The sequence below is a fragment of the Genypterus blacodes genome, unplaced genomic scaffold (genome assembly GCF_046128005.1).
Source record: "Genypterus blacodes isolate CSIRO-AG114 ecotype Tasmania unplaced genomic scaffold, CSIRO-AGI_Gbla_v1 ptg000330l_1, whole genome shotgun sequence".
Classification (NCBI taxonomy): Eukaryota; Metazoa; Chordata; class Actinopteri; order Ophidiiformes; family Ophidiidae; genus Genypterus; species Genypterus blacodes.
Window position 1 is genome coordinate 181190 of NW_027467115.1, and position 13371 is coordinate 194560.

Below are 13371 nucleotides of genomic sequence, written 5' to 3' on the forward strand. Positions count from 1 at the left end.
CCAAGGAGGATAAGACTCTGCCATGGTTTGTATTTATTAGAGTAGCTATAGGAAGAGAGATGAAGTAACGCAGTGTTGTGAAGCTTGAGGAAGGAGATGAAGATGAAGGCTCTGAGGCGTTCTGTCCATGTACGTGTAGAGACCCGGCCCCACCTCCGTCCCCCCCTCTGGCCCCGGTCCTGATAAAGCCACATCATGTTCTATTTTACACCAAACTCAAGCACGTCCAGTGGCGTTTGCTGTTGTTTTTTCCTTCCTTCCTCCTGTTTTTGTGAGCCGGGTGTGAGTTTGGGGCAGCGCTGGTGGTTTGTGTGCCTGGCAGAGGGAGGGAGGGAGAGCAGGGTGAGGCAACCCGGGGGCCCAGGCCACCTAGCCACAACAGCTGCTCTGTGATTGTCGCCAGTGAGGACAGCGTTGATTTTTGGGAAGGAACTGTAGAAAAGTACACATCCTCCTCCTCCTCCTCCTCCTCCTCCTCCTCGCTGCCAGCCCGCTCGTCCAACACACCTAAAAATAGAGGCTGCAATTGGCCGTCTTCTCCTTGTCACTGTTAGGATCTGGCCCCGGTTATTCCCGTCCCTACATGTGGCCCCCCCCTTCTTTTTCTCCAAAGACTTTCCTCTCTGTGATCAATGTATTGTCATTTGAGGTGATGACCCATAATGTGACCATCCCACGCTGTAAAGTGTGGTTTGTCTGCGGCCCAGCACACACAAGGCTAGATGAGTAAGTACAGCTCTGCTCCACAGGGCAGAGGTTAGTGAGGGTATACCAGGCCTGTGGAGCCAGGAGAGCTTCAGATCTTTAGATGTTTCTGAAATCAAGGCTCAGTAGAGTTTAACACGCCTCTGAGCTCCAGAATCAACCAGATAAACCGGATCATACAACACTGAAGACACTAAAGTATCTGTATGAAGGTCTGAACTTTCAGGTTGCCCTCTGGTGCCAGCAGACGGGTTCAGGTTCTGTACTTATAGATCCTCCTTATAGAGGAACGGTTGAACCCTGCTGACCTCTTTGTCTGTAAACGGCTTAGCAACACAACAATCTACATAAAGACACAATATGGACCCAAGAATGTTTGCGGCGGATAAAAACAATCAAGCGTTTGTAGTCTGTAGTCCGTTTTCTGGCTGCGTGTGCATTTTCTAACACACATGGGTGCCTTTCGTGTGTATGCGTGTATACACAACCCTGGTCATACACTTCCCAAGCATGAAACATCAACACAGAGCTATTAGTCAGTGCAACAGATTTGTTTCTTCACGGAGCAGAAGCCCTGGTGGTCCACTGGGCTGGCCGGGCCATCTGGGCCCTGGCTCTGCTTCAGAGGGAGAGGGGGAGGCTCAGGAGAAGGTGTGACGGGAAACTGTTAATTCACTTGTTGATAAAGGGACACTTCCTTTCTGCTATTAGAGGCTGACGGCTTGCTTATTTGGGTTTGAACTTGAGTTTTTTATCTCGCCTGCCTCCTCCCCAGTGCGACCTCCTTCCTCAGTCATCGTCCTGCGGTGGAAAACACCGAGGCTTTGCCGAGGGCCGAGGCAAAGGAAACGTTACCTCATAAGTGGTGACACGTATGTACACAGCCTTAACGTGACCCCACTTTGACAAGTAGAGTTTCTGGAGCTGCAACGCTTACAAAGAACGCGGAGTTCAGTCTTTGCCTCCGGCTCGACCAACACGTTTGGGAAAATGAATCTTAAGCATGTTCAGAAAATGGATGAATCTGAAGAGAGAGAGAGGAACTCAGCATGTATGTTTGATACTTTAGGGTGTTCTGCTGCTGAGATGTGAGGAATTCTTATAGAAATGTTAGAAATCCTCAGGATCTGTCTGCTGTGTGACTCAGTGTCTAAGCTGAGGCTGAACTCGAGAAGAGGAGATGAAATGTTCACAGACTGACCTTTCATTCTACTGTTGTCTTTTTTTCCCTTTTAATATCTTGTTTTTAATTTCAGGCCACACGTGTGCTTTGACTTTCTGACTCTCTGACTCTCTGACTGTCTGACTCTCTGACTCTCTGACTGTCTGACTCTCTGACTATGACTCCATGACTCTCTAAGTCTGACTCTATGACTCTCTTGGTCTGGGGCTGCTGGCTTCATCTCCCTCTGTTCCAAACTGATGTTCAGCTGCCAGTTTAATCACTAAATTGATCTCTGCACTTTATCCACTTCATTGTTCCATTTTAAGATGGAATCTTCGTTTTTAAATCTCTCATTTTTATAACCCAACAAATTGATGCTCAAGTGGAGTTGAATTTTTTTATCTTTCCCTTCAACCTTGCCTGTGTGTGTGTGTGTGTGTGTGTGTGTGTGTGTGTGTGTTTGTGCCTCAGTGCCAGCAGGAGAAGTAGAATCATCTCAAATAAAGTCAGTGAGCGTCAATGTTTAACTCTTTCACTCACACTCAAAGTGATTTTCACTACAATTTAGATGTAAAGTCAATAGAGTTCATAAGTTAAGCCTTCCTGCCTGTGAAGCCACAGAGGCAGAGAGAGAGAGACTCTGTGTTCTGATACCTCAGTTGTCCTCCGCGTGGCGCTGTGTGGTCAGGATTGTGAGAGCAGAGAGCAGAGCAGAGAGCAGAGCAGAGCAGAGCAGAGCGGCCGGGCCTCAGCCCCACACAGAGCAGAGCACTGAAGGGTTTAGCCTCCATCCAGATCTCCCAGCAGTGAGAGCCTAGCCGTTCCTCTGCCTTTTTTATGAATGGTCACTTCCTCGACTAAAACAACTCACAGCCCTCCTTTGGAGTTTGTTTTTCCAGGGAGGCCGTCTGAAGGCTTTTATGCTCCGTTAGTTTAGTCTGGGGTGTTTAGTCTTCTCAGCTACGCTCTTTTAGCTTTTACATTGTGTTTAGGAGAGGACGCACGCTGGAGGGACTTTTGTCTGCTTTTAGCCATTGTTTTCATTTCTAAACTGCTCTGAAATTGAAAAGGAGAAACACTGATTCTGCTCCTGTCTTTGTATTTATTTAGCTCTCTCTCTCTTATTTCTGATTCATGTAAAAGTAAGAGCAGAGGATTTAAAGACAGCAGTCCAATGCTATCACATGTCTCCATGATTCAACCTGCAAATGACACACATGTCATCAGGAATCAACTTTGTAAACGGAGCAGATTCTTTTGAAAGTGTGTTGTTGTGTCCCCGGCGCTCTCACGGTCCTGTACTCCGGCCCTGAGCGTCACGTTTGCTACCCTGCTCACTACATCTGCTTCCACAATTGTGTCCCGTCTAAGGTAGCGAGTGTTAGCAGCTTGTAACAGGGCTCCTACCGGCAGGCTTTCCTCCCTGCGGTCGTCAGCAGAGCAGCCTGAGCCCAGATCGGCTTGAGTCAATAAACCCAGAGCTCAGCGCAAACCACACTGCAATCGAACAAGCTGTTTACCCTGAAAATTAGCCTTCCCCTGTACTTTTAGGGCTTTTAAAGCGACCAAAAACACACAGTGCCAGGAATATGTATCTTGGCCTGCCGCTGGACTCCACCATAGACCTCTGTCCTCTTTATGTGAACCCTAATAACTCAATCTGCACCGCCACTAAACCCTCTTATCACCGGGAGCTCACCGCAGCACTCATCATTATTTGATTTGCTAAATTGTAAGGTAGAGATAAAGAAATAAAGCTGGCTGGCCTTTAACACACAGGCAGCACTTGTGGCTTGCAGCTTATTGGACACTGTGTGTGAAGAAGAAGAGGAAGAAGAAGAAGAGGAGGCTCTGAGCAGCCAAAGCAGCCATTGTCACACAATCAATACTACTTTACTGGCAGCCTTTGTCTCGCTCAGCTGCTACATGCAGCTCTGCTATTCTCTCTGCCTGTTGTTTCTTTTTCTGGGTGATTTGTTTGTTTCTCACTCAGCCTAAATGAGATAATAGCCTCTTTAAATCACAGCTTAGTTTGAATACAATGGGAATAGAGACTTTATTTTCTGATGATTGTTTCCATCGGGGAGAGTTCTGACTGTGATCGTGAATTGAGAAATAAAAATTGGTCATTTATTATTGATATAAAGTGTAAACATTAAATTCCAGTTAAAGGATTATAAGAATATTAAAATAACTTCTTAGGCCTAAATTCATGTCCAGTGTTTAGAATTAAATCTGACGGGGATCAGTACTCGTGTGTGTGTGTGTGTGTGTGTGTGTGTGTGTGTTCTTCAGCAGGAAGCAGCAGCAGAGAGCCCGTGTGTGTGTTGTGTGTGTGTTTTCTTTGAGGCTGGGTGTTTACTCGTGTCATGTGTAAGAGCTTCTGACACAGCATTTATTTTGACTGGGATGCTGTCAGAACCGTGCCAGCAAACAGCGGATCAAAGCCGGCCTGCGGTTCTTAGCAGCTCTTTAACTGAGCCTGCTGTCATAACTGAGCCTGACTGTCCTAACTGAGCCTGACTGTCCCATCAGTCACAGCAAGTGGACGTTAGGTTGGGGACATTTTCTAAATCCATAAATCCAATCAGAGCTTTCTGTGTAAGATGCGACTCCAGCCTGTAACAGGAAGTTAGCAGAGCTCTGAGCTTTAGATTTGATTGATGTGAGTGAATGTGAGGCTGTGATAGAATAACAGGGACAGGATTTTTTAATTGATACTCGTCTTTTTTCTTTATTGTGACTCCAGAATAATCTCTTAAAACACATTGATCCACCTGTAAAATACATAAAACAATATGAACTTTAAAACCATGTCTAGTTTCCTTTTACCATTGAGTTTGAGCTCAGTGTGTGTGTGTGTGTGTGTGTGTGCTGGTTTGATCCAAAGAGCAGCGTGTCTCATTATGTGACTGTGGGGACAGAAGAGGAGGCTGCAGACCCAGACAGAGACACTGAGGCTGAGGGGCTGCTGCTTCTTCTTCTCCTTCTTCTTCCTCTTCTTCTCTCTTTCTGCGGGTCGCTTAGGTTGACGCACGCTGCCTGATCTGTTTGCAATCAAACACTTGATTGAGCCAAAACGTAGCGTGTTTATCTGAGGAATTTCACAATCTGGTGTTTTTTATTTTATGTTTCTGATCCTTTGTTTATGATTTAGCTTCTTCTGAATTTTAACAAATCAATTTACAAAACACAGTAAAATATAAAAGGGGGAATTCATGAGAATAATTTAAATTTGCTGTGATATTATCATCATATCATCATCTTTTAATTTTCTTCCATTTAAAAAAACAGAATCATGAGACCAGACTGAAGGAATTCAACTTTATTATTTTTTAATTTGGCATTTAAATGTTTAACATTTGTAACATATTTTATGATGTATATGATAGTGTACATGATGACATAGAATGATCCAGAACATCTCAGCTGTCTCACATTCTTCTAGTTAATTGATCATGAGGTACTTTTTTTTTTATAATGTTGGTAATAATTAATTCTAGCAGCTAAAATTCCTTCGTGACTTAAATGAGTCGTAGATCTATAATATAATATAATATAATATAATATGATATAATGTAAAGTACTTTAATGTCTTGTGGTTTGATTTGTATTCATATTTACAAAGAGCTTTAAAGAGAAATATGTAAAATATATATAAAAAATAACACTTCAAGCTAAATATGTTTACATTTAATATGAGCACAGAAACACAGATTAGTTCATTTATTTGATGAGTATCTGCATCTGATTGATCTTTTAAAAGGCCGTATCTATCAGATCCCCCCTCATTGTGTCGATCATTCATCTCTTCCAATAACAAAACAACATTTTCAACTCATTGTCAGATTAACTGTCCAGAAATGAAACATCCATGTTGAATGAGCCAAACTGAATTATTGGAAATAATTTACAATGAATCTTTTGACCAATTTGAGTAAAAAGTGGAGGACAGAACCTCCACAGTGTGTTTGTCTATTAGAAAGGAGTTTTCTTTCTGTGTGTGTGTGTGTGTGTGTGTGTGTGTGTGTGTGTCTGTGTGTGTGTGTGTGTGTGTGCGCGTGCATTAACCCCCTCATCATCATCATCATCATCATCAGTCTCCCAGCCTCCAGCCGCCCTCTGCTGCTTTCCTAAACACCCAATGTTGGTCCATAACCCGGCCCTCTTAACTGTGAGGTACGAGCTCCTTGACCCAAATCAGATGATGGCGACACACACACACACACACACACACACACATATGGTTATAGTATGGGTGTCATCTGATCCGGTGGAGCTGTCTGACCCCCTCCTCCCCCCCTCCTTGCTGGCGACCCGGTCCTGTCTGATGAAACCTTGTAAACACTGACATGCTGTAAACTTGTAGATCTGATTTCAGCATGCTGTGTGTGTGCGAGTGTGTGTGTGTTTGTGTTAGCGTGTGCGTGCGTTTGTGTTCCTTTCACGTGTTTATTGTGTCAGGGTAAGGCTTGTTTATCTGTCAGAGGTGTGCATGTGTGTGTTGTTTTGCGTGTGTGCCATCTCGTACTCACACATTTTTCTATCTGCCGTTGTGCGAAGAGACAAATTTGCCCAAATAGGGCGGTTAATGAAAGAGCTCCCGTTAGCTTGGCGCTCTGGGAGCCGGGGGAGCGGGCAGGAAGCCGTGTTCACACAGGGCCGGCCTGACCTCAACTCTTAACTGGGGGGGCTGAAAATAGCAGACGAGCAGAGAGCAGAGATGAAAAAGAGGTGAAAAGTGCGGCTCTGCGTGTCCGTCAGAGGCTCACCTGAGAGGGGGAGGAGGAGGAGGGTGGAGGGATGAAGAGGAGCTGATGGCTTTTCCACTCGTCCTCCCAAACCTTTGCTAAACAGTAAATCTTGTGAAGTTTATTTTCTTAGCAGCATCTGTGTTTTATAAGGGCTCTTTTAATTTGTTTTTACTCCGTCCAGTGGGGATCCTGGCCCCGCCCCCTTTGGGTCGGACCCCTTTTAACCCTCTCTGCTGTCCATCTCTCTCTCTCTCTCCTTCTCCCTCCCTCTCTTTCTCCTCCTCCTCTGGTGGAAGTGAGTGTTTTAATAAGGATCCCTCTGAGGGTTGGGATGGCAGAGCAGCTTCCTCACTCTTCTTCTTCATCCTCTCTGCTTCAATCCCTCCATTCTCAAACATGTCCGGGAAAACTTGAACTATCCTTCAAAACGGAGAAGAACTGATTCATGGATTTGCTGATTTGTGTCAACGGAGCGTCCCTGCTTACAGTTCGGATTCTTGTCTCTTCAGATTGATCGGAAAATACAAATCACCCTCTCTCTGATTGGGCGACAGGAGCAGAAGACAAAGTAGATTTAATGAAGTCGTTTTTGCAGTGGATTCAGTTCAAAGATCTTAATTGGCAGAATATCACATTTGTTTTCAGGAATTTGCCATTTGACAAGTTTATATCTTCCTGAATCACCTTCCCCAGCAGTGTTAACACTCTGCTTGAGTTCTTCCATGCAGATGTTTGACCTTAAAAATCATTCCAGCACTTCAGTAGCTTGACTGAACTCTTCTGTCCCATGAAGCCGGCATGTTCTGTTCCTGCACTCTTCCTCTTCCCTTTTGTATTTTATGCACCAATAATATCCAGTAATCCACTCATTATTCCCGCTTTTGGACATTTTGTGAGTAATTGTGAGGTCATCTTTCTTATCAGCAGGCCGATCTGAGCCTGAATCTGAGGAAAGCTTCAAACGCTCCAAACCCAAACTCCAGCTAAGACAACATCCACTCCTCTCTCTCTCTGTCTCTCTCCCCTCTCTCTCTCCACTCTTCTGTCTCCCAGCTGTGATATCATCCTCAGGTCTTCGGTCTCTCCTCCCTGGACATGTCACCTGCCCAACCTGCCGCCTCACACACACACACACACACACCCTTTCCTGTTCCTCTTCTTTCCCAGCTTGTTGTTTTTATCTCAAACTAAAATATCCTTGCCGCTGGTAAACAATTCAAATAAGACACAGCGTTCATGTGTACACACACAATCTTCAGAGCTTGTCCTTTCGCACGTTTGCCTCCTCATTGCAAGTCGCCTGCTTGTATTTAATGCAAATGTGGGATTAAAGGAGGGCAGAGAAACATGAGATAGCCTCCTGACACAGGGCGATGAAGAGGGAGGAAGAGCGAGAAGGACAGGGAGGAAGAGCTTAGTGCGACAAGAGAATGCAAATACTGTTGAGACAGGGAGCGATGGGTGGATGGAGGAGAGGCAGGTAGATGGACGGAGGGACGGACGGGTTGTTGGATTAAGGGCGACAGAGAGACGAGGTTCAGGTGACAGTGTGACCTTTTGGCGAGGTAAGAGTTTTTCTCTGGACGACGGTGACGGAGCTGGATTTGCATTGATGGATCTTCTTTCCATGGGGCTGTCATGTATCAGTGCCTGGGCACATCACGCCCCAGTCATTAATCAAATCATGGCCTCCGTCTAGAACCATCTGTCTGCCAGACGCTTGTCATCTGTCTGTCTTCCTCTCTCTCTCTCTCTCTCTCTTTCTTTGCTGTAGCCTTGCTCCGGCTCCCTTTTGTCTTCCACCTTCAGCTGATTATAAACGTTATCTGTAGACCCCAGTAATAGAAGAAGACATCTTAAAGGTGGTTGATAATTAAATCCTCATCTGCAGCCTGAGTGGTGGCCCAGAGGCTCAGTAGTTAGGAGGAAGACTCCGGTAGAGGAGACAGCAGGAGGATCTGGTCTGTTAGTAGCAGTTCAGATTCAGGATGCTTGATTTGTTCTACATGCAAATTTGGCTTAGAGATGTTTTGATGGATGGATCCATCTGGACACTCATGCACATCTATTTATGCACCCCACACTTTAAATAACATTTGTATCGGTGTGATCTGTGTGTGTGAGGAGAACAAAGGAGAACATGTGAGTGTAAATGTGACACAGAAGTCATTTACATTACTTTATACTTTATACTTTAAACTCATTTATACTCTTCTAAACAATACTATATGTATTATATATATATAATGTGTGTATTATACAAACACACACTGCTCAGAAGATTAAGGAAACAAAGTACAACACTATATTTATATAATTATTACAATTGCAATATATAATAATTACAATCATTTGTATTATCAATTATTATTAAATCTCATAGCTGAGTGACAAAATTAAGTTTGATGACTTTGTATTCTGGGAGCTTTCTCTTCATCACTGTCGCCCACTTTTCGTACTTCTGTTCTTCTGACCTGACCACACACACACACACACACACACACACACACACACACGCCCTTTCTGCTGCCTCTCAGCCCCACAGTGATCATCCTCTGTGTGTGTGTGTGTGTGTGTGTGTGTGTGTGTGTGTGTGTGTGTGTGTGATCATCGTCCTGTATGAGAGTGTGTGACCCCTGGACTCAGAGTGACAGTGCGGTGTGAGGCTCAGTCCTGATTGATCCTCAGCACCTGCTCTGTGCTGAGGCCTGAGCAGAGCAGGATTGAGATGTGGGTTCTGGGTGAAGATGGCAGCTTCATTAACACTCCTCCACCCTTCCATCCCTCCATCCCTCCACCCCTCCACCCTCCACCCCTCCACCCCTCCCCCGCCTGCTCTCTTTACCGGCTCAAGCACCATTATGTCTTTGCAGGCTGCTTCCTGTACACATTTTTTCCTTGTCTTCTCCCTCCTCCTGAACACAAAAGGTGCCTGCCCGGGCCTCTGTGTGTGTGTAGCACTTCTGGAATATGAAGGGCTTTCAGGATCTGGCCTGATAGATGCCCCAGTTAGTCTGACTGAGGCAGGAATACAAGGAAAGGAAGGCCAGGTTTGTGTAATGGTCTCCTCTCTCCTCCCCTGAAGGTCACACAGCATTGTTGGCCAGTGGAGTTGTACAGACGGCCCTTTGGAGAACTATAAAGCCGACGTTTGGCAGCACTAATGAATCTCAGAGCTACACGTTAATGATCTAAAAGACTGGAGCAAAACACTCAGCAGTCCCTTTCCGCTTGCATTCAGCCTCCTCCTCTTGATCGCTCCTTCTAAATAATGACGAGGCTCTCTCCTCCTCTACCTTTATTCTAACCTTTGATGTTCGCCTTGTTTCCTTTGTCTCCGCTCCGCTCCCCCCCCCCCTCTTGCTTCCATTCCTTTATGTTGTGCAGCTGTCACTCATCTATTAAGGCAACAAACGGAACAAGGAAAACATTGAGAGTGTATTGTGCTTTGCTCTTTATTTCCTTTGAAAGTACTTGAACTTGGAATTTCCAATTCAATCGGCAGGAAACCTTTTTTTTTGTTCCAGGTATTGTCAGGGGATTACAGTCATATCTGCTTTATAATCCTCATTCCTAAACTTTAGTACGCACTTAGATGTTTACATAATGTGTAGATGAATGGTGTTGCATTATAGTTTAAAGTGTGTGAGGTTCTTGTCTATTAGTCAAAGTAAGATGGACGTTGGTGTTCAATCTTACTGTGCTGCTGAACTGAGTATTATGAATCAGCTTTGACTGAAGCTTGCGTTTGGGAAAGGGGGGGGGGAGTTGTGATTATTAGGAAAACAAATTGCAAAATGTGCTTCAGGATTGAGGAACTAAAGCCTGAGGTCCTCGGGGCGATCCAGGCAACATGGAGGTTTGTTGACAGATGGAACCATGTGATAACAAAAGGATGGTGTGTTTTTCAGAAGAAAGTATTAAACCCATACATAAGAAAAAAAAAATCCCCAAATAGCCCCAAAAGAACAAAACGTCTCTTTTTCTGCAGAATTTATGTGCTTGACTCATTTTTGACCAAAATCCCGGACAGAATGTTGAGTTTCTGAGGTCATGAAGGTCAAAATGTTACTTTCTTATTTTCATCAGTAGTGCTTTCTGTATTGTGAGGAGTTGATCAATCAGAACTTAACCATTCTCATTCCAATCCTGCACTTCATGCTGTCATGAACTATGATCTGCTCATCATTCATAGTATCAGAGTAAACTATAAACTATAAACTATAAACATCAGATGTGGATATTTGGGTTTACTGTACAAAAATAAACTATTAGACCAGCATTTGTGTGTGTGTGTGTGTGTGTGTGTGTGTGTGTGTGTGTGTGTGTGTGTGTGTGTGTGTGTGTGTGTGTGTGTGTGTGTGTGTGTGTGTGTGTGTGTGTGTGTGTATGCGTGTGTGTGTGCGTGTGTGTGTGTGTGTGTGTGTGTGTGTGTGTGTGTGTGTGTCCGCCCGCCCGCCCGCCTCCACCTCTCCTGCCAGAAATCAACTCTGCTTGACTTGTAAACAAATGCAGCCAGCGTTGAAATCTCTTGTCCAGTAAAATGGAGGAGGATAACTGTAGGCTCTCTCTCCCTCTCTCTTTCCCTCTCTTTCTTTCTCTCCCCTGTCTCTCCCCCCTCCCCCTCCCTGTCTCTCTCTCCCTGATGTAGCTGGTTAAGGCTGGTTAAGGTCATTAGGCCTGTAAGGAGCCCTTTGACATGGCCTGATTATGTTTGGCTGGGGCTGCTGGGATATGTGAGATGAGATGTGTTTCTTTGGATCATCGGTGTGAGTGTGTTTATGCTTTTGCCCGTGTGTGTGTACATACGTGTGTTCAGCCAGTGTGTAGTGCCTGTTGATTGGCCTTGATTAACAGACTGCCAGGCACTAGAAGCCGAGCTGCAGCCCCTGTAATGTAGCATCTTGAGCTGGTTACTTCCAATCATTCCACAGGAGGCCTTGAACCCAGGGTTGTGTGTGTGTGTACGCGTGTGTGTGTGTTTGAGTGTGTGTTTGCTGGAAAGAAATCTAAATAAGGCTTTTTTTTGTAGGGAAGGTGTTTCAATTTCCTGTAAACACGGCGTTCTGTGGTTTAGTCCCTGGCCTTCATATTTATTATTCTCTTATTCCATTCTATTCATTAAAACTGAGCCATGCTTAGAATGAGAGTCTGTAAATATCAAAGAAATCTAAAAAATGAAGAAAATAAAGAAAAAAATCATATCATGTACAAAATGTTGAAGAATGAATAATGTAGATATTAATAAAGAATGAATCCTCTACATTTAAACCTAGGTCCCTGTGTTTTGCAGGCGAGGCTCTTTCCTCTCCTCTTACTTCTGCGTTCTGCTTGAAACCCACGATAAAAATCTGTCGGACTTTGCTCTCCAGAGAACATTAGGAAGTATTCAACTAAATATTTATAATGGAACCCTGCCTCTCTGTGTTTTGCAGCCAAGCTGAGCAGCCAGGATTCATACAACAACTTCACCAATAACAACATGGGGAACCCCCGCCTGTCCCCCCTCCCCAGCCTCACCGTGGTTCTGCCCCTGGCTCAGATCAAGCAGCCCATGACCTTGGGGACCATCACCAAGCGCACTGGGTAGGTCTCAGCTCAACCACCGGGTACTGATCAGCTCATATGGATGTGCATCTAACCCAAACACACACAAACACACAGTTTATTATCCATATGTGATCTTAGCATGGGACCCAGAACATGAGGGTCTGTATGTGGGGGGACAACTGAAAGGGGGAGGTAACCTTTATCATGCAACCATGCTTGATTGTTTAAAATGTTGCAGGTTTATGTCTCTGCTGTAAAAACAACAACAAAGTCCCTCAGCAACGTTGAAGAAACTTGAAACTTGTCTCTAAATCTGTCATTCCTCCTGTTAGCTCCATATTGCCTTGATTCCAGTCTCACAAACACACGGTTGATTACTTCTGGCCCAGACCTCCAGTATCTTTCCTCTTCCTTTGTGTCATTTCTGTGCTTGCAGTGTAGAAACGTAGCAGCAGCTTTTCCCCTAACTCTCTCCCTCACTGTGATGCTGCAGGATCTCTCTCTGTCTCAGTCAAACTCCTCCTTTGCATAGGGTAATGATGCACAACAGACACGCCAACTCATCCGCTTTGAAAAGCAGCTAAGAGGACTTCATGCATTGCGAGTGAAACAATAAAACCCCAAACCCTCTCCCCAAGGTTTGGGTCAACCCACAGCCTGTCTGAGTGATGCAGGGAGGAAATCAGATTCTCCTGCTCTCCACCTGCGTCCTCTCCTCTTCGCCCTGCAGTGAAATGATGTAGTTTTAAGACAGATGGATCACCAGGGGTAACTACATGCCTTTGATATGTGTATTTACATACAGTACAGGTGGCTCCATAAATATGGAGAGAGATAGTCATACTTTGATTTAAATGTAATTTTCATGCCCTGTTTGAATAAGAAAGGCTCTGAGCAGATAATGATGTCTGAGGATGAGCATGAAGAGGGGACACCTGCTCACTGGAGACTACAGCAGGACAGGGACTGGCTCCCTCTAAACTACAGCAGGACAGGGACTGGCTCCCTCTAAACTACAGCAGGACAGGGACTGGCTCCCTCTAAACTACAGCAGGACAGGGACTGGCTCCCTCTAAACTACAGCAGGACAGGGACTGGATCACTCTAAACTACAGCAGGACAGGGACTGGCTCCCTCTAAACTACAGCAGGACAGGGACTGGCTCCCTCTAAACTACAGCAGGACAGGGACTGGCTC

At 45.0% G+C, this 13371-nt stretch overlaps 1 protein-coding gene across 1 annotated transcript in view; it reads left to right on the top strand.

The window, feature by feature from the left end:
- The window catches only part of bcas3 (BCAS3 microtubule associated cell migration factor), a 207292-nt gene that overhangs the window by 49657 nt on the left and 144264 nt on the right, over positions 1-13371 (top strand). The window contains exon 16 of the mRNA XM_076137652.1: positions 12060-12210. Within this exon, the coding sequence (XP_075993767.1) occupies positions 12060-12210 (151 nt within the window). The remainder of the gene's footprint in view (positions 1-12059; positions 12211-13371) is intronic.